The 27,248-nt window shown below is 43.1% G+C and overlaps 1 protein-coding gene across 2 annotated transcripts; it reads right to left on the bottom strand.

Annotated features, from left to right (window-relative positions):
• Positions 1–21: 21 nt before the first annotated feature.
• Positions 22–27,248, bottom strand: bcl9 (BCL9 transcription coactivator). Of its 2 annotated transcripts, none has more exons than XM_071476002.1 (10): positions 27,082–27,248; positions 24,865–25,034; positions 10,232–10,714; positions 7,572–7,885; positions 6,811–6,918; positions 6,478–6,664; positions 5,635–5,731; positions 3,350–5,531; positions 2,554–2,826; positions 22–2,416 (listed from the first exon to the last, which is right to left on the bottom strand). In XM_071476002.1, exons 3-10 carry the CDS (start codon positions 10,516–10,518, stop codon positions 1,377–1,379), a joined length of 4,488 nt encoding a protein of 1,495 aa, XP_071332103.1. In that variant the 5' UTR covers positions 10,519–10,714; positions 24,865–25,034; positions 27,082–27,248; the 3' UTR covers positions 22–1,376. The 2 variants fall into 2 exon arrangements, with proteins under 2 accessions (XP_071332103.1, XP_071332113.1); XM_071476012.1 differs by lacking the exon at positions 27,082–27,248 and adding an exon at positions 26,667–27,047.

Raw genomic sequence — 27,248 nt, 5'->3', positions numbered from 1 at the left:
ACACACTACATGGACAACATGTATATACCAAAACAATATCTTTTATTTGTAGTCCATCACCACAGCCCTGGTAGGCTATTCTGCACCAAAGCCAATGGAGAAACACATGACAAGCTTATACAATAGAGAAAAGAGGAAGTCAACTGGATGGTAAGCAGTACGTGTTTACATTTCTGTGTCTCACTCTGGACACCACACCTGCCTTACTAAATTTTACCAGATCTACCTAACTCTAGTTCTATAATACCTGGCATACCTGCTGTGGCATTCGGCCACTCCTGTCCCATTCTGCTGACCATTGGGGGTTTATTGCTGTGGGAATGATTATTACCCAGAGTCAACAAGAGAGTCAAAGCAAAACAAGAACACAACAGGAACAAGAAGAACACACAGCACATCTGGGTATTAGCAGTATTATTCACGCTGGCGAAAGTTGAGTCCTGAAAGTTTTGGAGCACGAAATCAAATATCATCCACAACTTGAAATGGACTGGAGATTATCATTGTGCTGCAAAGCTCCCAGGATCCTCACACTTAATGTGTTGCTCTCAATGGTAAAAATAGAGAAAGAAGACGCTTTCTGCAGACAGTCCATGTTTGTGCTTTTTTAATAATACTATTATCTTAATGAGGTCATAGTTTGGTTTGTTATACACTGGAGTTACAAAGGAAATTAAAATAGACTAAAATTCGAATAGCCCACCAATGGTAAACAGTACAGTATTTTTAGGGGGCATTCCTCCCCCAATGAAAGTTGGGTAAGAGGAGTTGAGAGGTCACTGATAGAATGCCTATACATACAGACACATACATACATACCACACAAACATACAGTCTGTCAAGCACGCATACACACTCTCACACGTATATACTGTACAGAAACAGTCAAAACAATGGAGCGAGAGACAAGATGGAGTTCCACTAAAGTCTTCACAAAGCACAAATTCTTCTTATTCCTTTCTCTTGTTCCATACCACTTTCATGACAAATTTGTTTTTTTAATTTGAAAAAAGTAGACATATACTGTAGCATCTCCACGCTGACTTTTAATTAGGTTGATTCCTCTTTGACGATGAAGTCATCTTTATAGTCAGATAATCAAAAAACACAAGAACAGTTTTGCGAAATTGATGCACAACAATCCCATACATTCTGAAGTTCATGAGTCAAAATTAAATGTTCTTGTGGCAAAAGTACTCCAATCTGGGCCTGTCCGAGTCTCCATTGGAATAGTTCCCACAGGACATGACTGTTTCGTATTATACTTCCTTTCTTTGAGTCCATCAGAGTTTTCTGAACACTCTCTAAATGCCATGGTCTTTACTCCATCCTTGCAGTTTGTCCAAGAACATTCTAGATACAAGGTTTCTGTTGGATTAGAACATTCCAGGGCCCGGACTGAATCCCATGTCCATGTCACGTGGCCTCATCTGACCCCCCATCATCATTGTCTGCTGTGGAGGGCCGCCCATGCCCTGCAGTGACATCATCATGTTAGGTGAGCCACCAGGGCCTGGGTGGGCCATTTGTCTCCCCTGCATCATCCCTCCTGGACCCCCAGGGGACATCATCCGATGCTGGGGGCCCATCATGCCTTGGCCCATGAATCCTGGTGGCCGCATTGAGTTGTGGCCAGGGTTGCCCATTGGCATGTCTTGGGGGCCCATTCCCCCACCAGGCCCCCCTGGCATTCCCCCCATCCCCTGCATGGACATACCCATCCTTGGTGGGCCATCACCCATCATGCCCTGCATGGGGAAGCCAGAGGGGTGTGGTGGCTTCCCCCCAGGGTTGTCTCCTCCTCCTCGGGGGAAGTACGATAGAGTCTGGCTGGGCTTCTCTGATGGGATTATCCTGGACAGGTCAAACTCAGGAATGCCAGAGGCTCCCGGCCGCATCACCTCATGAAGGTCTGCATCACTGAATCCACCTTGCATGTTGTTGAACTCTGGTCCTCCAGGGGTATTGGGCTTGCACATACCCCCATCGCCCCCTCCCCCATGAGGCATGTTCCCCATCCGTCCTCCCATAGGTCCTCCTTCTCCCTGGAAGCCCATGGAATGGCCAGGGAAACCTTGAGGACCAGGACCGTTGTGTGGTGAGAAGGGGCCTTGCTGCGACGGGGACTGGGTAAGGGGGTATCCCTGGCTTCGGTGAGGGTAACCCATGCGTCCCTGGGGCATCATTTGAGGGTTTGCCATACCAGGGTCTTGGGGATTTGGTGGTATCATCATGCCATGAGGCATCATTCCTGGGCCCATATTAGGGGCATTGGGAGAGGGCATCTGTGGAGGCATGCCATGCGAGAGGGGCTGGGATCCCATTGGATTCATACCCAGAGGGCTGAGGGCAGGCATGGGTCCTGCGTTTCCAGGTCCCATCATACGTGGATTTCCTTGGTGGTTCATTGCCATACCTGTTTTGCAAGAGAGAAAAAAAACAATATATTCAGCACAAGCCCTTGTAAAGCATATCAAAAGAAGATTATTATAAATATGGCCAAAGTTAGGTTGAATTGAAACTACAACAACAAAAACACTTCAGAAGTCTTACCATTATTATTTACTGAAGGCAGGTTAGGGGAGCGAGCCGGAGGCGAGTCGTCATCAGAGCTGGCAACAGTCTTTATGGCATCATGGTAGAGTGGGGTAGAGCTGGGCATTGCAAACTTGGACATACGTGACATCATGATGGAGAGAGGGTTCTGGGATAGTGTTGGCTCAGGGGGTATGGTGTATGGACTGCCAGACGGGACGTTGCCTGGGAGGGACATGGAGCCAGATGGAGCCCCTGATGAAGGAGGGGCTGAAGGAGGACCATTACCACCTAGAGGATGAAATGTTGAGAAAGATATGTGATGAGATGATGAAACTGAGAAGTCGAGACTTCATTCTCTGATGATGTGAGCAAAAGTGAGACCCTTTGCAATACGTGTTATTTAACCCACTGGGTTATTGTCCAGTAGCCACAAGAGGGAGCCACTGGACCATTACCCACCCAACCCCACCCCTCATACAGATGTGGTAACACTCCAGTGATGCACATGATAGACAGCCTCCACATCTATCTTATTTTCAGCTTTCTGTTCTGTTTTCAAAGGTAGTAGTTGGGTAGAACAAGTCCAATATTTTACTAGATATATTAAAAATAACCAAGACAAACATTAAACTTTTCACCAAGACCAAAAATTCAACACCAACCCATTTTCAAAAGACTTCCCAATATTAACTGAGTGAAATGTAATCAACATGCACTGCAAAAAAAAATAAAAAATGGAGAATTAAATATTGAAAGAAAAAGCAGAGACACATGCTGAAAAACATAGAGAAGACAAGAAAGCTTGTTGTACCTTGCTCCATATTCCCCATCATATTTGGTGAGGTGATACTGAGGGGAGGCTTGCCACCCTGAGGTGGTACTCCAGGACTCTGCATGGGTGGTTTTGGTGAGGAGGCCCATCCTGGGGAAGGATTGGGAAGAGAAGGAGATCGCATATGAACAGGAGAGGCACCTGCTGATCCCATCATGGAGTGTGGGGACTTCATTGGTGCTGAAGTTGGAGGAGCTGGGGGGGCATTGGGGCCTGTGGGACCAGTGAGCATGCCAGCCAGCTGGGACGGTGTCTGAGGGGATTTAAGGTTTCCCGAGGGAGAGCCCATCATGGGGGACTGCACTTGCCTCAGAGGTGGGGACTTAAGTGGATTTACACTAGGAGAGTTCCCCCCTCCTGCCTGGACATTCAGATCTGCTGGCTTCCGGCCCCTCTGACCTTGTGAAGGGCCACCAGCAGAGGGGAGGTGGTTAATACGGCCATTACCTCCTGTTGGTGTAGATCTGTGCTCTGGACCAAAGGCTTGGTCTGCATGTGGACCCCTCATTCCTCCAGGACCCCCTGGGAAGGGCCGCCCAGGCCCCATAGGAAAGTCTCCTGGCTGTGTCTGCTCAGAGAAGACAGGACCTTGCATGGGCCTGCCTTGTGGACCCATGTTCTCCATTGGAGGTCCTCCACCCCCTCTCATTCTCATCATCTCGTCTGGACTCATATTCATGGAAGGATCTCGTATTTTAGAGGGGTGCATATGAGGTCCTGGCCCAGGGCCAGGACCCATACCAAACTCAGGACCCATTTCCCTGCCCCCCATTCCCTGGAGTCTAGATGATGGACTCATAGGACCGTCACCAGGCATTCTGGGAAACATACCCATGCCGTTACCAGGTTCCATTCCACCTCTTTGATGCCCCATCATCCTTTGCATGTCCATCATCATCCCAGGAGGGAGGCCTTTCTCTCCACCCATTCCTTGGTGGAACATTGCCTCTTGGACTGACTGAGGATTTGGGAAACGCTCACCACGACCCCCCGGACCAGCAAACATTCCCCCAGGTCCTCCAGGGAAGCCCCGTGCATCTCCCATCCGGGGAGGCATGTCGTCAGGCCAGCCCATTCCAGGTCTTGGGGGTCCCTCCATCTCAGGGTTCATCATTCCAGAGAAGCCAGGCATCCTCTGCATATGTGGCGGCATACCTCTGGGGCCAGGGCCCATGCCCATGCGTTCCTGATAGTGCTCTGGTGGACCACCTGGTCCTCCCCACATCTCTCCCGGGCCCATCTGGTAAGGAGGTGGGGGCCCTCGCATCATGCCACGTGGACCATGTGGGTGCATCATCATGTCTGGAGGAAGTGGCCGGTGTTGCATTTCTTGTTTCTTCCTCTTCTCTTCATAAAACTCCTGCTGTAACTTCAACCAAGCCACCTGTTCTGGGGTCATCTGATCTCCTTCTCCACAGCCCCCTGGACCTCCCATATGTGGACCCATTTCATCTTGTGGAAATGGAGGCATGTCCCTGGGACCATGGGGTGGGCCAAAGGGTGGACCCTGTGGACGGGGGCCTCCTGGCCCACCTGGTGGTCCGAGGCTCTGTGACTGCGCCATCATAGCCTGTAGGGGGCCCTGTTCAGGCCTCCGGGGTGCACCATCAGGGCCTCCATCATGGGGTCCACCATGGGACTGTGGGGGCCCAGTTGGTGGGGCATCACGGTCATCAGGGAAAAGCATGCGCTGGATATCCCGCAAGGTCTGCAGGGAGCGCTGCCGATGCTCCAACTGTTCTTGGGACAGACCCTCTGTGTTGGCCTCCATGTTCAATAGCTCCTGGGCCAGCTGCTGCTGTTGTTGCTGCTGCTGGGGTGTCAGACCCGCTCCACCAGAGCCTCCACCCTGCCCTCCTTCACCTGCTGTTGGAGGGTTGAGGCCTGCCTCAGGTTGGGTGACAGGGGCTTGGTCAACTGTAGCTGTAGTGTTACTGGGACTACTGCCAGGAAGATTTTTGGATTCCATGCCTGCTGCAGATGACCCTTCCTGTGGAAGAACACCCGATTGGCTCCCTTGGTTTGAAGGCTGGGGTGGGGCTGGCTCTGACATGCCAGGTAAGGACGGCTTGGATCCAGGCTGGTGGCTCTGATCTTGGGCATGGGATGGGGGCTGCTGGGGAGGCTTGGAGTCATTTCGGAGGGCGTTTGCTGCATTATTCTTTAACAGAGAGTAACAGAAATAAGATTAAGTTGTGACCTGCTCATGTGATGTTGCATGTAAGCCTATGTGTGCAGTGAAAAAAGCTTCTGTGTGTCTTTACCAGGAGGAGGTGAGCTTTGTCCTTGCTGTTGGAGATGTTTTTCATGTGGAAGGCAATGATATTTTCTGTATGGCCAGTTAGGACTGCATCAGCTGCCCTGAGGACAAGAAGGCAGACAGTCAGATATCAGTCATCAGACACAATAAGTACGTGTACATGCGTGCATGTGTGTGTGTGTGTGTGTGCGTGTGCGTGTGCATGTGCGTACACAGAGTGGGCCAGATGAATGAGTACTAGATGGGACCATGAAGGAAATCCCAAGGTCAACAGATTCTGGAAACTGTTGTGCGTGCACACACACACACACACACACACACACACACACACACACACACACACACACACCTTCCCTGAGCATCCACATCTTTGATCTCTAATTCCCAAAGGAGAGTGTTAATCTAACCCAAGTGTATGCTCCCACTGAGAAACACCCATGCTTGTGTAGACACACAAAATTGATTTAGGCTATAACTGGGAAAGTTGGGGCAAGGAAGAGAAGAGATGGGGAGCGGGTATCTTAACAACGACCGCTGATGACAGGAGTTATACTTAAGGCAATTGATATTGTTAGTAATTCCATTAAATTTTGAACTGCATTTACACATAGGGTTTCTCTGTGGGTGTATGTTTTGCTTGTTAAAAAATGATGATTTAATTAGCCTGCCTGAATACATTAATATTTAAAACTTGTAGTGATAAACTTAAACAGTAAATACTAATCATTATGTAGTGTGTGTATATGTACTACAAATTTAGGATTTAGATGTCATTTCATGGCTCAGCTACAATAGTTAGAAGATCCTAGCCACAACAAATACAAATGGTAACTCCCAGCTTTCTTACTTGTTGGCCATCTCCGTGGTGAAGACATAAACAAGTTTTGAGCCTGGTTTCTGGCCACTAGCAGGTTCTGTTGTGGAGCCCTGGCCTCCCAGTGTATTGTGGGAGGGTGTGGAGGAGCGACTGAGTCCAGCATTGGAGGTAGAATGTGTGACTGAGTCCTGGGGCTTCACATCAGTGGAGTTACAGTCTACAGGAAGACAACAGGAATAAGTGTGGCTTTAGGACCAGCACAGGCTTATGGGCAATGTAGTTTTACTGAGAAGCTGTCACAAGTCAAGTTGATCAGTGGAGCGACTGCTACACATGCTTGGATGCACACGTTAACACACTTACTGAAGAATCCTTTGTCATCTTCGTCACTTTCTCCCCCAGAGCACCAGTCAGCTCCACTATACGGCTGCCTCCTCTCAGCCACACACATCCTCTTCACCCTGCTACTGTCTGTACAGACACACACACACAGCCATCAGTGAGCTTGGGTCTTTCGCTGTGAGTGACAATGAGGAACTACAAAGTATATTTTGCCACATGGCCAGCTGTTGCCTTCTCTCGGCAGCTTGTGTTGTATACCAAAGAGACAATAAATAACTATATGTACAGTACTTTTTTAAGAAGTGGCACACCACAAAGAGAACACAACCAGTCTGCAATCAGAAATTATCTGTGCTTTTTCCTTCATTAATCAGGGCAGGAGCTGCCTCTGCAAGAAGTTGTATATGTATAACTACTAGATTCATAGAACAAATACAACATAAGCCCTATAGACATGACACTGTTTACGTGCTGTAACAAACTATGTGAGTAACAAAGTAACAAACTATGAGAGCACAGATACTAAATACCCTCCTAAAAACATAATAAAGAAACTTGTGCACCTTGCCCAACTACCTTAGTTCAACTATTTCAATAAGTGTGACAGGAATATTAAAAAAAAACATTTATAATAGTCTCTGGAGATTTAGTCTAGTCTAAGGATTTAAATTCATACTGTCAAACTAGCACTTGACAAAAACTATTTGACAATTTCTGACCACAGCTACCGGTTGCAATTATTTAGCCTGACAATAATTAGTACTGGCTATAGTGGTTCTTACCTTTTTCTTCACTGGTGGGCGTGCCACTCTCTGGCTGTTCAAATGACTCCACTGAGGTGCTTCTCTCCCTTTTGACTTTAACCTTGGAGCTTGGGCCAGAGGTCAAGCCCTGGCCATTCTTCAGCCCCATGCCCCCTGCCACATTCTGAGCCCCTTTAGTGCCCAGGGTCTTGGGATCACAGGGTGAGGGCTGTGATTGGCTGCCAGTGCTCCCTGGTTTCCCCTGATTGGGCATTTTAGAGTCCATCTGGGCGGCAGTGGAGGGGGACATGACGGGAGGTGATCGTACCATGGCCTCCGTCTTAGGTTTAGGGCTAACAGACAAAGGATAGAAAAAAGGGTTACTGGTATACTTAATACATTTACAATGAACAACAAAAAATATAGTCTTTTTCATTAATATAGTGCTAAACCACTAACAAATTACAAATTTTAATATAATTGTCCATTTAAAAAAGCCTCAAATGGAACATGACATTCTGCACACTTCCAAAATGTTATGTTTTGTCTTCCTACATGTATTTGTGACCTTGTTTCCACTTATGAAACACACACACAACCAGGAGGAAATGGGGCATATCAAGCAAAAAGCCTGGGGCTTGAAGTTAGGTTACCCAGTAATCATGCTCTGGAATTGGGCATAAGCCAGATATGGGGGGCTGGGGGTGGGGTGCTCCTGCAGCTGGCTATCCATGAAGTCTGATATCTCCCAGCTCCCCACTATAACATGTACCCTTGTTACCCAATGTCGTAGAAGTGGTGGGGAGAGGACCAAAAGGACAATGTTATTGTTCTTTTTGCATTTTTTTCTTTGCAGCCACTAAATGCAATATCATTATAACATCCAACAGTTAGCATAGATGTCTATGAACATAAGATCAGGTTACCAGTACTGGGAATTCAATGCACACAGTTAAACATTAAGGAACAGACTGCAGAGACAGAGGCCATCAACAAATAACTGCTGCTTACTAGTTATGAGAGCAGTTCAGTTCATGCAAGCAGGACACATCCAACTGGCAGAGGACTCCCTTACCACACCCTAATCTCTTTCTGTCTCTCTGTCTCTCTCTCCCTCTCCCTCTCTCTCTCCCCTCACACACACACATACAAGTAGCATTAAACAAATGCCAACATGTCCAAAAAGCAGAGCCGCAACCTAACACACTGTATGTACGTACACACAGAAACACAGCTAGTAGAAAAAGAAGGCAAAGCCAAAATTTTGGCAGTCCAGACAGCCGTTTCCCGAGGCTCCAGAACCATGAGTCAGCAGGGAAAACTTCCAAGCACAGTGTACTCCCTGACCCTAGAACAGCTCTGGATCGCACATCAAGACCTTCCAGGTAAAATAATGGAGCAGAGGAGCTGATCTTAGATCTGCATTACCCCCAACCAACACTTGCTTTTCAAAACACTCCGATAAGGCCAAAGCAACAAGCTCAGGTTTGTGTCCTTTCAATCACATCATCAAGACTCACTTTCACTATTGATCACAAACCATCTACACACACTGCGTAAAAACTTTCTGTGGCTAGAGATAGAAAACTAGCACCAGCACCAGCACAAGCAGGTCTCAGCCTTGGTCCTTAGTGTGGAGATTACACGTTCTCCTTTAATTTACATGGGTTTCCTCCAGGTCATCTGATTTTCACCCCACATTAAAAACATGCATGTTGGGTAATATACAGCCTTCTGCTACTGACCAAACCACCGGCCTTAGAGATGGTTGCTCACTGTATTTAAATAGTTAGGATGGGTTTTTACCAATCCCCACAGGGATTAATAAAATATGACAAAAAAAAAAAAAAAAAATGCTGTATAAGGGCCGTGGTTGGAGGTTTTTTGTAAACTCGCTCCTGATCAGCTTTTTCAAAATTCAAAACTCAGCACATTATGCACCTTGCAACTGCTAAGATACGAGAGTTTTCACAACATACCAAACATTAAAATGAGGGATGCACTGATCACACTGAAACCAATCGCATCAGTCACAAGATGGCTTAAATTGGCATCTATACTTGGCTGAACTGCATAAGAGCTTTTTTTTTTTCCAGAAAATGGGCACATGCATTTTTCAAAGTAGCCTCAGTGTTTCTGATTTCTGAGTGAGACATGATTATTTCACTTCATTCTATTTTGAACAAAGGGTTGAGTGTTAGCATTTCTCTCTTCCCAACTGTTAATAAACACTGGCAGCTAATGTTTCTTCATTTTTTATATTGTGTGATGTGATTTTTTTTTAATTGCTTGAAACGGGTTGATGTACTGGACAGAAGCTTGTGTTTCCCCAGTCTGTTTATATTTTATTGATATGAAACGATGCGGCTAAGTGGTTCAGTCATCAGCTGTTAGTAGTACATAAAAACAATGAAGGATAAAAACTTGATTTACTGTCACTTACAGGTAATAACAATGCTGTGCAGAACAATAAGAACAATCTGTTAAAACATAATGCGGGTGAAATTTTACTTCTGCTTGCTGTGCAGTTAGAAATGCCGTGCTGCTGTTCAGAGAAACGCACAATTTTAATCAACATTCAGATCAGTATATGCTGATTAGGCTAAACTGATTAAAACAATCATACACACACAAGCTTATTATTACTATCTCACTGTACAACAGTATCGCTGCATTAGACCCACATGTTTTCACCTCACCTCTGTGTGTTGGTGGACGGGGAGTTCTTTAGCCTATTGGAGTGCATTGATGGGGCTCCTAGGACTACGGAACAGGGTGGAGTGATGAGCTGGTGAGGACTGCCTGTGTGCGTGAGCGGCGCTTTTGCGCGCACGTTCCTTGACCCAGGAACAGGATTCCCGATGTTCGAGAGGTTTCCCCGACCGTCCTTGGCCTCCTCTCGCTCTTTCTTCCCTCGCTCCTTCTTGGTGAAATGTGTCGCTGCTGTACCTGCCGCCGCTGGCCTCTCCTCTTGGACCTCCAACATTCTCTCTATGTCCTTGTCTGTGTGGGTGTGTGTGTGTGTGCGTGCGTGCGTGAATGCGTGTGTGTGTGTGTGTGTGTGTGTGTGTGTGTGTGTGAGAAAGTGTGTAAAAACAATAACAATAGTCCAGGAATCTTTTCTTGTTCAGTGTATATTTACGAAACTCCCCCAAGGGGGCTTTCAACGGCCCTTGGGCACACTGTTGAGAGAGAAGAGAGGAAAAAGGACAGTTAACAAAACTGAAAAAGAGAGCCATAGTCTGACCAAACTTAAAACAACACCCCACCCAAAATGTTTTCAGTACCAATCTACCAGCGTAGGCTTGACACGTGGCACAGTTGGTCATAATAGAATAAAAAACTTGGCACTTCAATAAAGTGCAGCCAATTTTTATGTTAATATTAACGCCTGATTTTTCTGCTATGATCGGTCAAAATATCTCCTGTGAAAAACACCTATGATAAGTTTTCAAATGTTCACATGAACTTCTAAAACTCTCCTGCAGCAGTGTATTGAACCACATTTTGTGTTTAAAAAATACTAAGAACGCAAAAGTGACAATTACAAAAGCTACCATTCAATCCTCCATTGAATCTTCTGAATCTGATGGAGCTAGAGCTATAAACTGGCCGATAGTAGCTTATTGCAGATTTGCCATATCAGTGTCTATGCCAGCCAAAAAGTAACAAGAAATATCTTTGTTTTTCCAACAAAAAAAAGGAATGTCTTGTCAAAAATATGTATATTTTTCATGTGTTTCTGTAAAATAATGACTATTTAGTCTCTCACATTTAAAAGTTGGTATTAGCCCAAAAACAAAATTACCAGTGAGTCAGGTTAGTCACTGAAACCATAAAGATTTTGGGTGGGGTATCATATTAACTACACAAATACCAGGACTACATTGTAAGTGTGGCAAACATTGAAGTGTGATGGTGGAGAGGGATAGGTAGTATTCTGGTCCAAACCAACCAACCGCTGTGTGTTTCTGTTTTTGTGTGTTTTTGGTGAGTGAGCACAAAACTTGCATGAGAATCCTGTTGGAGAGAGCGGCCCAGTCAGTCAGATTACATTGTCATCCTGAAAATATTTAGGAGCTCTTCCAAAAACACTCAACATTGTAACTGGCTCCAGAGTTCCCCTGGGGAGAGGGAGGTGGAGAGTTCGGGGGGCTATTGGGGGGGGTGTGAGGGGTGTCACTTTCGTCTCTCTCACTGGTCTACAGGAGAAGTGATTTACAACTCTCAGGGCCACAGATCACTACTGCTCACGAGCAGAAGCTGGCTTCCACACAAGAATAGAGAGGGGCGAAGAGCTTTGTGTATCCACATTACACTGATTAGCCTAACCTTTGAATACATAAAAAAACAAACAAAAAAAAAAACAAAACACACACTTTGTGTCACGAGAGGAGGCTGTAGCGTGCCGATTATTGATTGCTGAACTAGTGATTTGGCTGCATATTCATTTACAACAGAAGTGCTTAAAAGAAACTCCATTCTTAGTGAAATGACATATTTCTATTTTACGATACAAGACGCTTTGATAAAGAACTGTGGAAAGAAGAACTGCAACGCACAATTATACATAAGGAACTCTGCCACCGTGATATACAGCACACAGAGATGAACTTAAATTTCACACAACAGCTTTCACACATTTTCTACAACTAATACTACTGCTACTACTACTACCACCACCACCCTTTCTGTTGTTTCTAGAGTCTGGATTTTTCTTAGTGCTGAGTTTGGATTATGGAAGGAAGACAATGTATGAGGGAGGTCGAGATGAAAGAGTGTCAAAAACAAAGATGCAGTCTGATTTTGCTGTTGACTGTTATTTGCTCATCAAAGTGAACACTGGCTCGTGTAAGTCACAATGCGAGAGACCTGCCAGAGAGCCGCTCTGAACCAAGTCCCTGTCAATGAGAGCATGCAGGGTTTGAAGCTTCTGCCACAGACAATGGAACAAAAATGGACAGTGTGGACAAAACTCCTCACTCCTTACAACACACATTTGAGAAGTGCAGACTAAGTGGCACGCTGACATCATCATCATATATTACATCTACATTATATTCATTTGGGGGAAGCTTTTGTCCAAAGTGACTTACAATCAAATGCAATTAATCTCCATGAGTGCAATACAAAGATGTCATCAAAAACTGCGTAGCTCTCTCCCAAACAAACTAAGAGAGTCTTTAGTGCTACAGTGCACATGCTTAGAGTTTTGCTGTCTTTGTTTAAATGAGACATAAGTAAGTGCTAGTGTTAGTTCATACATGTTGTCCGACCACATCTGAAGGCCAAAGTCTCCGAATGGCCAAACTCAAGGCGGGATTAAAAGTCACTTGTCACAGAGACCCCAGTTGCTGTTCAAATGGGGAGAAGGATGTATACTTTAAGAAAAATCTTTCCTCAAAGTCACATTTGTGCAAATGTAAATGACGGAAGTAGCTGTAGCAGTGAAAAATAAATAAAAACCACCTCAGCTCTGCGCACCCCTACCAGTTCTTGCGTGAAATGGTTTTGATTGAAATGTTACAAAAATAGTCTAATGCAGCCTCTTCAGTTGAGAGTTCAGCACGCACTTTGCTTGAAGCATAGTCCCCCCTTTAGCATCGGGTGTCTAGGTGTATTCCAAAAGTTAGTTTTCTGGCCTGCTGTGGACAGATGTGTAAGGGCACACACTCTGCTGTCCTCACTGAGATGGAGAGATGATTGCTCCACTGTTAGGTGAGGACAGAAGAGCCTTGACTGAGATGAGCGACGTGGCGGACAACTGTCCACGGACACCGGTAGAATCCATTAGAAAATCTGTTCAGTTTGCTGAACTTTGTTTGCTCTATATCAAAGAACCAGCCTCCAACCTCATTGGGCCCCAGCTGGCATGTATTCCCCAAAGGGGTGTTAGCTAAACCTAAACCCCAATCACACGCAAATGCATGTAATGCCTGTATGTGCATGCACACAGAAACTAACAGCAGGACCTGTCAATCAACTGTTCCCTCCAATCACACGCTAATGAGACACTAATTGGGTACCTTGCTGACATGACTGTCATAAGGAATGCACTGACACACATGCACACATCAGGCGTGCACGCTGCAGCCAGCCACGCACACACAACAAACCAACGTAGAGGTATTCAGAGATTTCTCTTCCTCTATCTCCAGTAGAGACGTTGAACTGTCTATCACAGCACACACAAGGAGCTGCAGTGCATGCAAGTTAATGGGAAAACAGTATAATGAGGCTCTGAAAATTGAGCTTTTTGCCTCTGATATAAATATGAGGTTCCACATGAAAAGAGGGCAGAAAATAGTTCAATTCAATTAGATTTGGGTTTTTCCAATGCGGGTGGCACTAAAAGGGAGCGTTTCATTTCATGCTTATGTAACAGTCATCGTACGCGGGCTGAGTGCAGGGTAGAGAGTAGACCCTTCCCAGCTACGTCACCCAAATTCCTCTGAGGGGGAGATGGGAGGATTTATACTAGTGTAGTATCCACTGATATACTCCACTGGTAAGGAGTGGGATCAACAAGAGAGGAACCTTCACCTTTCTGCCAACCTAGTCCACTTGATTAAAATTTTAATGCAACACTGCTACAAAAAACATAAAAAAAAAAAAAAAAAGAAAATGGGGGGGAGCTCACAAGTGCGCACACACACACACACACACACACACACCATCTCTCTTCCCTCATCTCAGCCCTGCTGTTGGCTGTAAAAGGGCCTGCTGATGTTTCAGTCTTATTTATGCAAATCCCATTTTGCAGTTCAGTCACAATGGAGTATTGCTCTCTCTTCCTCGCTCTCTAGCTCCCCTACCCGCTCTCCGTCTGCTCGGCCTCCATCTCAAGAATTTCTTTAGCCCATTATTTGTTTAGGGCAATATCAGAAGCATTATTTCCACCCCTCTTTGCAGTTTTCTGCACGAATATACAAAAACTCAGCGCCATCAGCAAGGAACCGTTCAGTCTGAAGAAGCTGCAGCGTGCTCTCTCAAACAGAAAAGCCTTTCCATCGCCTTACACAAGGATACAATTTACATGTACCCAATATTCATTCAAATCAAATCAACATGTATGAAATCTAAAGTCAAACCTTTGCAACAGAAACCCAATGAAAGCATTTTATAATCTCAAAGGTCTGGGATGGGCTTCTAGTCTCAAATTATGCCTCAAATTCTGCTGTGAAAATGCAACACTGAGGTAATTTTTAACACTGAAATCCTCGGTTGCCTTATGAAGGGTGAGTCAAACTATTTCAAAAAATTGCTTTCAAAAGATGGGAATAATTACAAATCTTGAGGCAAGCCAAGTAACTTTTCTTGAAAAGAAGCCACAGGTGGTAATTATGGGATAAATCGGACAATGAAATTCCACACTTCTCAAAAATCCTTCTGAGCGTATGCTTTAATGCCGCCATCAGTGTCCTGAGAGCAAGTATAACGGGACCAAAAGATGAAAACAACAATCAGGTCTTCAGGCGAGGTACTGTGTGTGTTTACTTCTGTTTACTCCTGTTATATGAATTATGAATTTTACTTGATGAGGGCCTGAGGACCAAAGCATTGAAAATAAAGTGAGTACAGATGATCGACAGTGTGCGGGAGGTTTTGATCTAATGCATATAAAACTTTCTGGTGTGCAAGAACTTCTTATGATTGAACAAATGAAACTGCCTTTTGGACATCAGTTATGCAGCAACATCAAGCTGCAGTCAGAAAACATTAGTGGTTGTACACAAAAAAAACACAAAGAAACCAACAGTGTATTGCATAGTGGACTGGTGCATTTTGTTGTTTAAAAAAATCACAAAGATAAGCCCCAATATGTATGAAAACTAATGAACCTAAATCAACACTGAAAACTTACAACAGGTTAAACTTTAGTTGCACTACAACTAACCATTATTTTCGTTATCAATTAATCTGCCAATTATTTTTTCATTAAATCAATTAAGCATGGTCTATAAAATGTCAGTAGTGAAAGGTTTCTAACAGCCTGAGGTAATGTATTCATTTCATTTGTTTTATTTTGAAACATTAAAAAAACCCATGAATAATCACTTTATTATCATATGACTAAAAAGAATCAAATCCTCACATCTGAGAGGCTGGAACCATGTTCACTTGGAAAAAATGACTATTATAGTTACTTGTTAAAATAGCTGTTGGCTAATTTTCTGTCGATCAATTAATTAATCAACAAATCTTTGCTGCTCTACATTTCAGTACATAATTAATCACTGAAAGGCTAATATGATCCAGTGTTTATTCTGTAGTATTAAACCAAGTACAAAAGCAGAACACTTCCCTGAACACAACAGGTTTCCTTATACAACTAGTTCCTTCACATACATGCCAGGCTGCTAGTGAAGAATAAGCTAACTGCAAACACAGCAAACAATATTAACTCTACTTTAAGCAGCCAGACTTTCACTGCCCTCCAATTCAAATATATATCTCTTTGATATCTCACAGTACCGTGGCTAAGGAGACATCTGCGTGCTCACCTGCCAAGGTGACTTCCTGAGAGCACTATCCCAACTTGCCACACCCTGCAGATAGCACTCATGACTCGCTTGGCACACACAGAATGTGAGGAATGCCGAGTGTCACTAAAGATAGAGCTGTGACGCTATGGACGTAACATTTGACATAATACATCTACTGTGGACAGGAAGGATACTCACACAAGTATGACTGAGCTGCTATTTGTACTGAAACTGAGCAGCACAAATATTTACAATGAACATTTAAACCTTTCCGCATTCTCCAAACTACTCCCAAAGTACAATAGCTACATATCTCTATCCTTCTCCACCCAGCTTCTCTGTTCTGTTCACTGTATTAGCCTTTCTCTCTCACTTCCTCTGTTACCCCCAGACTCAGCTGTCTCTCCACTGGTTTGTCTGTCCTGCATTTCTATAACAACCGTCACCACTCCACCATCCTTGGTTCATCCTTTCCCCTGGTCGGCAGACGATGCCCCTCCATCCCTGGGGAGGCAACATGTGTGTAATGTCACATTTTGTCACATCATGTCGTGGTGACAGAAGCCTTGCCATGTCCATCACAATGATGGAAGAGGCAATGAAAACAGAAGGATGGGAAAGGGGTGTGATATAGATATACCCGTAGGAGGAAGGGGGGTTACTACACAAGTTGATCTCTCCACAAAGAGTATGGGTGAGTGTCTGTGTCTCAGACACACACACACACACACACACACAGCTGACTCACTAGTGACACATCTGCTGGCGTAGCCTGGGCACAGTGCCATGTGTGGCGGCCAGCTCCAGCAGCAGGACTGGCACTCAGCACTCCAGCCTGCTCTGATCTCCGTCTCACACACTTCACCCCACACTTCCATCTCTGTCCATCTGCCCCCTGTCTCTGCATCTCTGGTTAAGTGGGTGTGTCTTGTTTACATGTGCGCACGGACAAACACATACACACCTTGCCACTCAATAACAGACAAAGAGACCGGGTAACTGGTAACAATGTGCCATTATTTCTGACACAGCAAGCGTGGGTGAAAATTAGGGGTGTGCCAGTATCAAATGCTACGATTATTGTGACCAAAAATATAATCGTATTTCATAACATTTCACACTTTACTGAAATACTGCTATTAGTGCCAAATACAGTACAATTATTTCACACTTTTTACCTTGGATTTTATGAGATGTGAAACTTGATATTAGACCGTATATTGCAACATCTGACTGACTTATTACTGAAGTTACTTTAAATTAAGCAAAGTATCCGTTTTTCTTTACACATCCATTCATGCTCCAAGTGTGTTCTAATTTCTTTTGCGTGTTAACTAATCAATATCATCAAAAAAAAAATAATAATAATAAAACAAGTTAAACTACACAAAATGCAATTGTGACAGACAATGGCACAGTTACACTGGGCTCTTACAAGACATTCACACTGCCCACATTTCTGCCACTAGAACCATGCAACAAGTAAGTTATTGGTCTTGCGCTCCTCCGCTAGCAGGGCTAGTGCGAGCAGTGAGGACAAACACTTAATCAATGTGTGCCATCGTGAGGCAGTAAGATTTCTTCTCCCTCGTCAGGCACATAAAATCATGCTCTCTTTTGGGTGACAATGCAACTTTGCACCAACAAACAGCTTGCACTTCAGTAGGTCCACTAGCAAATGTTAGCATAGCAAGCCATGCCACGGTAGACCAGTAGAAAGCAGAGGTCTTTATAGGTCAACTCAGACACTAATAATAGAGACCAGATCATAGACCCAAGTTGGGCCAGGCCCAACTTATACTTATTCTCCCTGGTCTGGGTCGGGTCTTGGTTCTATGAATGGCTATGTCTTATACACGAACGGATCTTGGCAAATTTGCCATCAGCTCTGATTATGGTGTGTTTCACTCTACACAGCAAAAAGTGTTTCAGATGCAAGAGAAAACTGAAGCACAGGGCCAAATTATATATTGCTCCTGTTTTGGAATATGGCTGTTTTTATAATTGGGGGACATTATGTTGCACCACCAATTAACTGCTGGTGGTCTCTATTTGGGTCTGTTCAGATAAACTTTATTTCAAATCCAGTCCTAATTATCCACAGGTCTGGGTCTGAAGCGTTTCAGATCCCTTTTGTATTGGGTCTTTTCTTAATATTACTTTATCCACAGCACCAAAATGAACAGACAACATCTGGAACAGTGCTTCTTTGTGGCTAAGCAAAATAAAACTGCTAAAAAGGCAGTGCTGTGTTGTGTTACTTGTGTCCACTGTAATAAACAGCAGTTTCAGTGATATTACCAGTATATAGTAAAACACACTCCTAGTGTAAATGCATAGACGCAAAGCAAATATGCAAAGATTTTCCATACAGTAGGTTTCTCTCGTTGGTGGATCAAATGACAGACCAAACAGAAACACCATTTGCTTAAGAGAAACTCTTGCCCTCTCTGCAGACCCCTTCTTTCCTCCCTTCCCTTGACCGTGCTCTCTGGTCCGTGACTCCCTCCTTCCATCCAGACGGTCGCTCCCACACTCGGGCCACATTCCTCCCTTGCTCATGCTGGGAGGACGTCTCCCTGTAGCCAAAAGCATTGTGGGAAATCCCAACGGCCAGGCCCTTCAGAGGCCATGCAGACCACTGAGGAAAAGTGTAAAGGAAACTTGCGTTACTGGCTTTCTGGTCAAAAGGTTTATTCAAACCACTTGCCAATACACTACCCACTTGCCACAATTAAAAAACTAACATATGTCATCAATGTCTCCAAACTGAACCTCACAGCAAACAGCACAGAAACACTACATATGCACATTTCAAGCAGCAGTCCACGCTGTGCAAAACCTCAATTTAGAGTTGTTAAAACATTAGGCAGGAAAGGAATGAAATGTGAACGTGTGCTTCCCATAAGATTCTTCTTGTACATTAAAAATCACTAAGCAACAGAAACAACTGGCTTCTCAACCTGTCAAACCATGTGACACAGCTCAGGCATCTCTACTGACCTGGCATAACAACAGACAAAAATATATTTAACTCCGAGCAGAACACTCACAGAGTATACAATACATGTGCCGACTCCTCTCTGCTATCAAACAACAAAATTAGCACTCTGGAGAGAATACGAGCCAGATTGTGTCCCTGAATTACCCCAGCACGCACTGGTGTGTCATTTCCATGGAATTTTAAACACACTGGCTAAGACCTGCCCAATTAAATATACAGGCACAGAGCATTATATACACACATGCAATCATATATAGAAATAACCACGTGTGGCAGTACTTAGCTGTTTCAATAATGTCCAAGATGCACTGAAAACTGCACTACTTCATGGCATCTACTGTTCCCATGAGTCAGAGGTTACGTATTTTTGTCTGAGCCTCCTTTCAGGTTCCTCTGAAACTGTGAATGCTTTACACAAGATGTTCTGACCCTGTGATTACCCCCAGGGCAATATGTTGAAAGCATACAGCATATTGCTCGTGTAACCCATGTAAAATGTATTCTGCCAATTAATCCTGATGTTAGAGACACAGTGAACTTCCTCCCTTACTCTTAACACCTTATCTTTTCAGGAAGGAGGAGACGATAATGTTGTTACACACCCCACTGTCACACCTCAGTATAGTTGTATAGCTCTAGTAGCTGCTTTCAAATGACTTAATTTTACATTTATTACACTGAATATCTGAGGTATAGTTTTTTTACATTCAAGGCAAAACTGATCAGTTGAGGCACAAAGAAAAAACATTCACCTCCTTTGTTTATGAGCACAGGCAGCAGCTCAAATTACCATATAGTGAGGGGGGGAGGGCGGCAGATGAGGTAAGTTGAGTTCAAATCCGAGGTGTGGCAGTACTTTGGACGTCCCCATTTTTTATAAATGACGTGAATCTTCATAAGACCACAGTGGTTTGTAAACAAAAACTATAGCAGTACAACAAACACAAGAGTGCATCCAGCTCAAAACCACTAGAACTAATACTGCAGAAACAGAAGGGAAGGAACCTGTTGATTTACCTCTTCAACAGACTCCAGACACATGGTAGTATTCATTGTTGTGACATAATTGTGGAAATGCATTTCTTTTCTCATCTCTTATCCTTCCACATAAAACATAGAATACCACTACCTACATCAACTGTCCTACTTAATCCAATATTTGTAAAAGCAACCAGAAAACACCAGAATTCCTCAATTTCTAATCACAACAGATCTGCAGTACTCAAAGAATCCCAATTCCAGCACATTAGAAAACAAATATTTCATTAGGAGGTCCCTGATGAGTCCCACCCTTTGTAATGTCCTGACGTATACCACTACATGTAATTTGTGATGTGTTCATGTGATATTGTTCAGACCAAAGTTACGAGCAGCCAAGTGTGGAAAAAAGATTTCACATCAGCCTCCCATAGTTTTGTAGTTTTCTTAGTGAAAAGAACTACAGAAGTGCCAACAAACTGGTGGCAAAATGGTTGCAGTTACACCTAAATTTAACACAATTCTAACTAAACAATGTTGAATTCGCCTGTTTGTATCTGGTTTCACTCGTTATCAAACCACTAGAAATACATGAAAATAAAATTTGTTGATTTTGGCTGTTTATATGATGTGACAACAAGACTAGCCATGGGAGGGACTATCATGGAATAAAGCATTCAGTTAGAAATGTGAGAGGTTATTCAGTTTTTCCCAACAACACTGGGCTATTACAAAAATCTGTTTCCCAAGTTTGAAACCGCGCCTCGGTTGAATTGCCCACCACATTTGAATGGATCATTACAACATTAACATTTCAAAATTCCACCTGAGACTTGAACTCACTCTACACTCTTAAAAGAGTAAAACTTTATATTTAACAGACAGTGTACGATCAAATAGGACTACAATGCATTATTATTTTCATTATTGATTAATCTGTTTATTTTCTGGCTGAGTTAATCATTTGCTTATTACAATTTCCTAAAGGTGACATCTTTGAATGTCTTGTTTCATTAGACCAACATTGCAAAAGACAAAGATATTTAGTTTATTATCAGAGAAGAAAAGAAAAGCAGCTCATCTTTAACAAGAAACTTCTGTTTTCCTCTCATGCCCTCATCTACATCCTGCTGCTGCTGTTACAATGCTAAACCCCCCCCTCGTGGGATTAATAAAGTTCATCTTATCTTAAATTAGGGAGGTTATGGTTTTTTGGGTTTTTTTGCTTAAAACAATTAACACTTTACGAATACTGACTAATTGATTAGTAGACTAGTAACTTCAGTTCTACGAATAATAGTCAGCTCTGTAAAACTTTTCCAATTTTCTCACAAACTATTGTGAAAGATGACAGAAGATGTTCTACAAAGCACTGACACATACACACCATAACTAATCACAAGCTCAACCAAAGAACATAAAGGATTTAACATACCAGAAGCTTCCTCTCATTTACACTGACATTTGAGTCAAAGAACACTTGATAATGAAGATTTGACACAGTTGGTTGATGCTTATCACTGGCTCATCAAATTAGCAGACTGATTTCAAATTAAAACCATGCTCTTTGAGTTGTGTCACATGCACAAGTTATATGGTAAATTGACAAAGTGGAGAATATCAGGAATCTGCTTTTCTTCCTGTTGGAAAAAAAAATAAAATCACATGGACAAAGATAAATCAATAAAATAAAATAAAAAAATTAAATTCCAGGAGTTGAAATGGCCACAATGGAGTGGACAGATTGTCCAGTTTTTGCATCTAGTTTAGTTTGCGCCTGTGAAGACCTTTCAAACTTTAAAATATGTTATTCTCTTTAACCTTTGCTAGTTAGCATTGTGTCATGGTGCATTGTTAAACTAGGCTAACTAATAACAACTTGCTGAAGAGCATTGCAGCCTCGCTGGCGGCTTTTAGCAAAAATAGTTGAGGTGACTGCAGGTCACAGTGGCCCCCAGGTACCACCTGAGAGCAGCTCTGTTTGCAAGGACCCCTCCCCTCGGAGCAGGAGGAGCAGCCCGTCTGTGCCATAACTGTCAATCACAGCAGAGAAACATGAAAGCAGATTGATAGGTACATTCTGACTCAGCCAGACACATCCCTTAGGATCCTGTGTGGGCAACAATCCCACCACAGATCAACACATATGAGACCAAGACCTCCTACACTAAAAAGATATGAAATGCAGCTATTAGAAAAACATATTCATATTTACAGCTGTAACTGTCTGGAAAGGCACAAAAGGCTGTAGAGACTTACTACTCAGACCTGGTCCTTTGAGTCCTGAGAGATTTATTTTGAAATGATGTCCTCCTATCTTAAGTTTGTCTGTAACATGTTTCTAAGTGAGGACTAGTCTATAAGGAACAGCACAGAAACTGATCAAATGAATAATAAACTGAATACAACCGAAGCAATTGTTCTTATGCTTGCTGAAGACACTCTGTGGCATGAATGACTTTAAAATGAGAAACAGATAAAAGTAAGACTAATAGATTACTTCAGTCATTTAACGTAGTTAAAGCACTTAACACTAGTTTTGGTTTTATATAATTGGTGTTGTGCTCCTGTAACAAAAGAGCCTTACACTATTGAACATATTTGTATTATTTTATTGCCACCATACTGTTATCCATCCACCCATGTCTTATACTTAACTGTGTTACTGTCTCCCATTTCATTTGTTATTGGTCCTAACTTGCTTCTGCCTTGTAAATCACTCTGCAGCATAGCCAGTATGTAATGTGGATCAGTCACTATAGGCGCCAATACTGATCCAATGTATCAAATCACATCAGCACTTATTTCTAATGACAAGGAAGATATAACAGCTGCCCGTTATGATTGCTAGAGGGGAAAATGGAGAGAAAAATATTTGCAGCAATCAATTAATCAATAGTCACACTTCTACAGTCCTATTTTGTCAAGGAGTTAAAATCTTGTAGTTTTGAACTAAAGTTCATAAGCTGAAGAATTTAAAAGTGTCTTCTATCAAACTATATTGTCCTGGAATTTAGTAACAAATCTTTTTTTTTTTTTTTTCAACAAAGGGGACAAAATATTTTCTATAAATACTTTTTATATATATATATATATATATATATATATATATGGGGAATGTCAAAATGGACTGTACATAACTGTAAATCACAATTTTATGTTCAGTAACTCAGTAATGTTAAAGTGTTTCAATTCCCCTGAAGGCCTCAGTACTGGTTCATCGAGTAGCTGGATAACGGCTGTATTGCACAACAGAAATAATTCAAAATCACTTACATTTTCAAACAAGTCTCGTAATCTTGCAGACCTACGATGGTAGATCAAGGCAACAAAATTGCACAAATAAACATGTTAAAAACAAAGTAGTATTTTCTTGCTCCCTGGGGAATACTAAATAATTACTGTACTTTGGGGGCCTGACTATTGTGGGAGTCATTCGGGGGACAAATTAATTTCCTTAATTAATTTTGAAAGGATCTCTTAATCACTACAATAGGTAAATGGGAAATTAGTTAGTTTATTAGCAAACCATCACAAAATATATCAAAATGAGTCAACAAAGTGAAAAAAATGAACATTTAAAGCAACAGAAAAAATAATGTACTGCATGAATGGGGAGGGGAGCTCCCTGCCACCCACTACACAGACGATGAGACAAACCGCCCCTCCATTACATCCCTCCATGTCATACACAACGCAAGCCTTGAGAGTTTTAATTAGAAAACCCATGAAGCAAACAAATGAACGGAAACATGAGAGGCTAATACACAGAGGAGAAAATAAATCCTTTGCCGCTTTACATCAATATCCATTTCCCTGCATCCTTCACCTCACTGTGGTTTTTGGTTAACACGCTTCGGATTAGATGGCAGATAAATAAACAGTGTGCACAGCGTTCTCAGGAAGAGCGCCCTGACCGTGTTGTGTCCCCAGCATGTGCAGATCAGAGAATAAGACCAAACATTGCACTGATAGTCCAGAGCATCGCGGCTCTGAGGTCCTTTCCCTAAAGCCGATTCCCTGAGCATCAAGAGCAGTTGTACAGCGTAGCTGCTCTACAATTCAAGGCCTCTCTCATCAAAATGCAGCTATCAACATAGACACCTCTACAGATAAATGTCAAAGAGATAGTGACCAATGTTAGGAAGAGCCGGCGCTCGGCTTGATACTGTTGCATCATAGCAGTGTTAAGCTATCCCGTTAGGGCACCAGACCAGTGTGTCTTTGAGTGCAAGAATGAAGTGTTTACTGCCACGCTTGATATTGTAAAAAAAAAAAGTTGAAAAAGCATGAAATGCTAGCAAGGAAAAGCTGGAAAACACAGGTGTCTCGTTCCTTTTTATTTGGCTTTTTTCATTCCCAAGTATGGGAATTACTTTACTGCACAATGTCTATGTCCCAATCACTCCTTTGTTCACACATTCACCACTCCCTAAAAAGTAGAAACTCAGTAGTTTACTCTACAGTGAGCAGTTTAAAAAAAAAAAAAAAAAAAAAAAAAAAAAAAATCAAGATTTCTGACACTCATGAATCATCGGCATTTTTCATAATCTATGGCAGGTATATTGTCACATGACTGAGAATTGTGGGAATTTTTAAGGGCACTATAAGATGCATAAATTTCACACAAACATAAAAAAATAAGTGCACTAGTAAGTAGGGACAAAGCTCAAAAGTTCCTGCCACATCATGGTACTTGTGAGTTATCATTTCTACAGTTATATTTACAGAGAAGTGAAACAATGAAAGAAATTCGGACAACCAAACTGCATTTACTTTCAGTGTGTCTTGGGTGCAAGCATGAAATATACTGGGTGATAAAGTGTGAAACAAAAAAGAAAGAGCCAGAGTTGAGCTTGGTTACCTCAGAAGCCCCCCTGCCCTTTCAGCAGGGCCTCATATGGAGAACCAGGCCTCAGGTCCCCTGGGCACTGATGTCTGCTCTCCACTCGACTCCTCCCAGTCAGCCACAGAGGCTGTGCAGGATCCTGGCCCACTCACGACACCCTACCTACAGCCACAAGTCATTCACACCTGGATAAGGGAGAGAGAGAACTTTGCTCATTGGGTGAAAAAAAACAAGCAAAAGGCAAGAAAAAGCACTCAGTTTCTCATATTGACAAGACCAACATGTAGCAAACACATGTAACCAGTGTCATTAGGGGCTACAGTAGCAGTGTACACTGGCCTTTTTAACCCAGATACTCATTCATACTTCAGTTATTGACCAATGTGCACACAGGGGACTACAAGACAGTGTATGATACTCTGTCAAGAGCTTCCTTGTTTCTTATCCTAGAGGACTTCCTCCATCCACTAATTATCAGCTGTGGGAGCTAAAAAGTGACTTTTTTAAACAACAATGCAAAGGAAATAAGGCAGAAGCAGTTAGCATAGAAAAGATAAATGTGAAACTGCCTCAAGACTGTGCAACAGATGCACGTTCATGGCAGACAGCAGTGTTGCCTAGCAATTGAAGAGACCAAAGTCCTGTAACAGGAAGGTCTGCAGTTCAATCTCAGCAACTGGCATGTATGCGTACGAAACTGTCCCTGGACAAGAAAGCGAACCTCTACCTGCTTACTCTCAAGTCGCTCTCAATAACAGCATCAGCTAGGACTAAAAGGAAAACTGCAACCAAGCACCAAAGCTGCTGAGATTCCCCCTTCACAATTATGAGGGAGACAATGTAACATCCAGCCAATGTAATGCTGGACACACATTTATTGTAAATTTGAGGAGTCCTTGCAAAATGTTGAATGAAGTAAAATAAATGACTTAGGGCCACTTGCTAAATAAAAGTCATGGAAGGCAACAGGATAAGGCTTTATTCATTAGGGAAGTAAATTCACAAAATTCCCAACTATCATGTCTTTTACTTAACATATTTTACACTACAGGACCTGTGGATTTTTTTTTTTTTTTTTTTTCCACGGACAAGTAAAGTTATACAAGACTACTAAAAAAGCCTGAACACATTCTTTGCCATGTTTAGCTCTCTGGTCTTGCCAAGGTAACACAGCACAATGCCACACAAGTTTCTCTCAAACGGGCCTACTCGAGGAAGTCGTCCTAAAATAGACATCTACAAAGCTAAAACTCTGCAAATAAAGGTAAAGCACTCAACAACTACACAGACTAGACTTCCCCCCTGAAATCTCAGCGCCTCACTGGACAACTCTTGGCGGACAAAGTAATTCCATGGCGCTTGAAACTCCAGGAACTTTTTTTTTTTTTTTTTTTCTTTTTCCTAAAAGAAGTTGTTCCTGTTTCGCCAGAGAACTGGGGGGGAAGGGAGGACTTCAGCACTTGCATTCATGGAGCCTCGGCCAGCGCAAACAAAGTCTTCCCCGAAGAGGGAGGCACTGGACGGCGGCTGAGAGCGAGAACAACGACGTCGGTCACAAGCACACACACACACACACACACACAAAAAACACATAGAAAATTAGATTCATTTCAAGGTTTTGTCTGTTAATAAAACATTTCAGGCCCTCCTTAGGCAAACGCTCATTTTCAAGTTCTGCTAGCTCCGTTAACAATGTAACAATTAAATCGCTCGGCAGATGATAGGGCTGGCCGACACAATCAGCAGCCGAGGCCTATAATCTCGCTACGCGTTTATAATTCACATCAAGCACATTTTTAATAAAGGAAATACAATACCGACGGTGTGGTACTCCCGAAGAATGCAAAACATGCATGCTGCATTGTATCCTTTTTTCATTTTCACGAAGCACGGGCGGTCCTCCAGTATAATGGGGTAAAAACCAGTATTTCTCCGCGGGTTTTACACCATGCCGAAAACATCGTGAATAATCCGCTTTTGTTGCGCTGGAAAAAAAAAAAAAAAAAAAAAAAAAAAAAAAGAAAAATCGGCATTCGCGGTTGAAAGGGTGCTCGCTGTCTGCCAGGCCAGACACGACGTGGGTCTGCTAGCCAGCCCTTCGGGGACAGAGGCAGAGGAGGACGGATACCGGAGTGAGATGTCCCCGGGAGGAGGACCCGCGTGTGCCCGTTGCCAGGAGGCGAGCTGCGGTTCCGACACTTTCCACCTGGATCTGAAAAAAAGAGGACTCACCTGGGATGTCGGCTCGGTTTCCGCTCTCCCCCAAGCCACGGATATATACCGCGCGTCTGTCAAATCACAACATTATCACGGTAACATTGTAAAATAGAAATGTGTCTCCCCCCCTTTCGCCCGAGCTTTCCAGTGGTCCTACTCCATTACATCCCAGTTAAGATTTC

The sequence above is a fragment of the Trachinotus anak genome, unplaced genomic scaffold (assembly GCF_046630095.1).
Source record: "Trachinotus anak isolate AG129_WGS33_773 ecotype Australia unplaced genomic scaffold, CSIRO_AGI_Tana_v1 ptg000001l, whole genome shotgun sequence".
NCBI lineage: Eukaryota > Metazoa > Chordata > Actinopteri > Carangiformes > Carangidae > Trachinotus > Trachinotus anak.
Note: the sequence above shows the minus strand (reverse complement) of the source record. Positions and strands in the feature narration are given on the sequence as shown.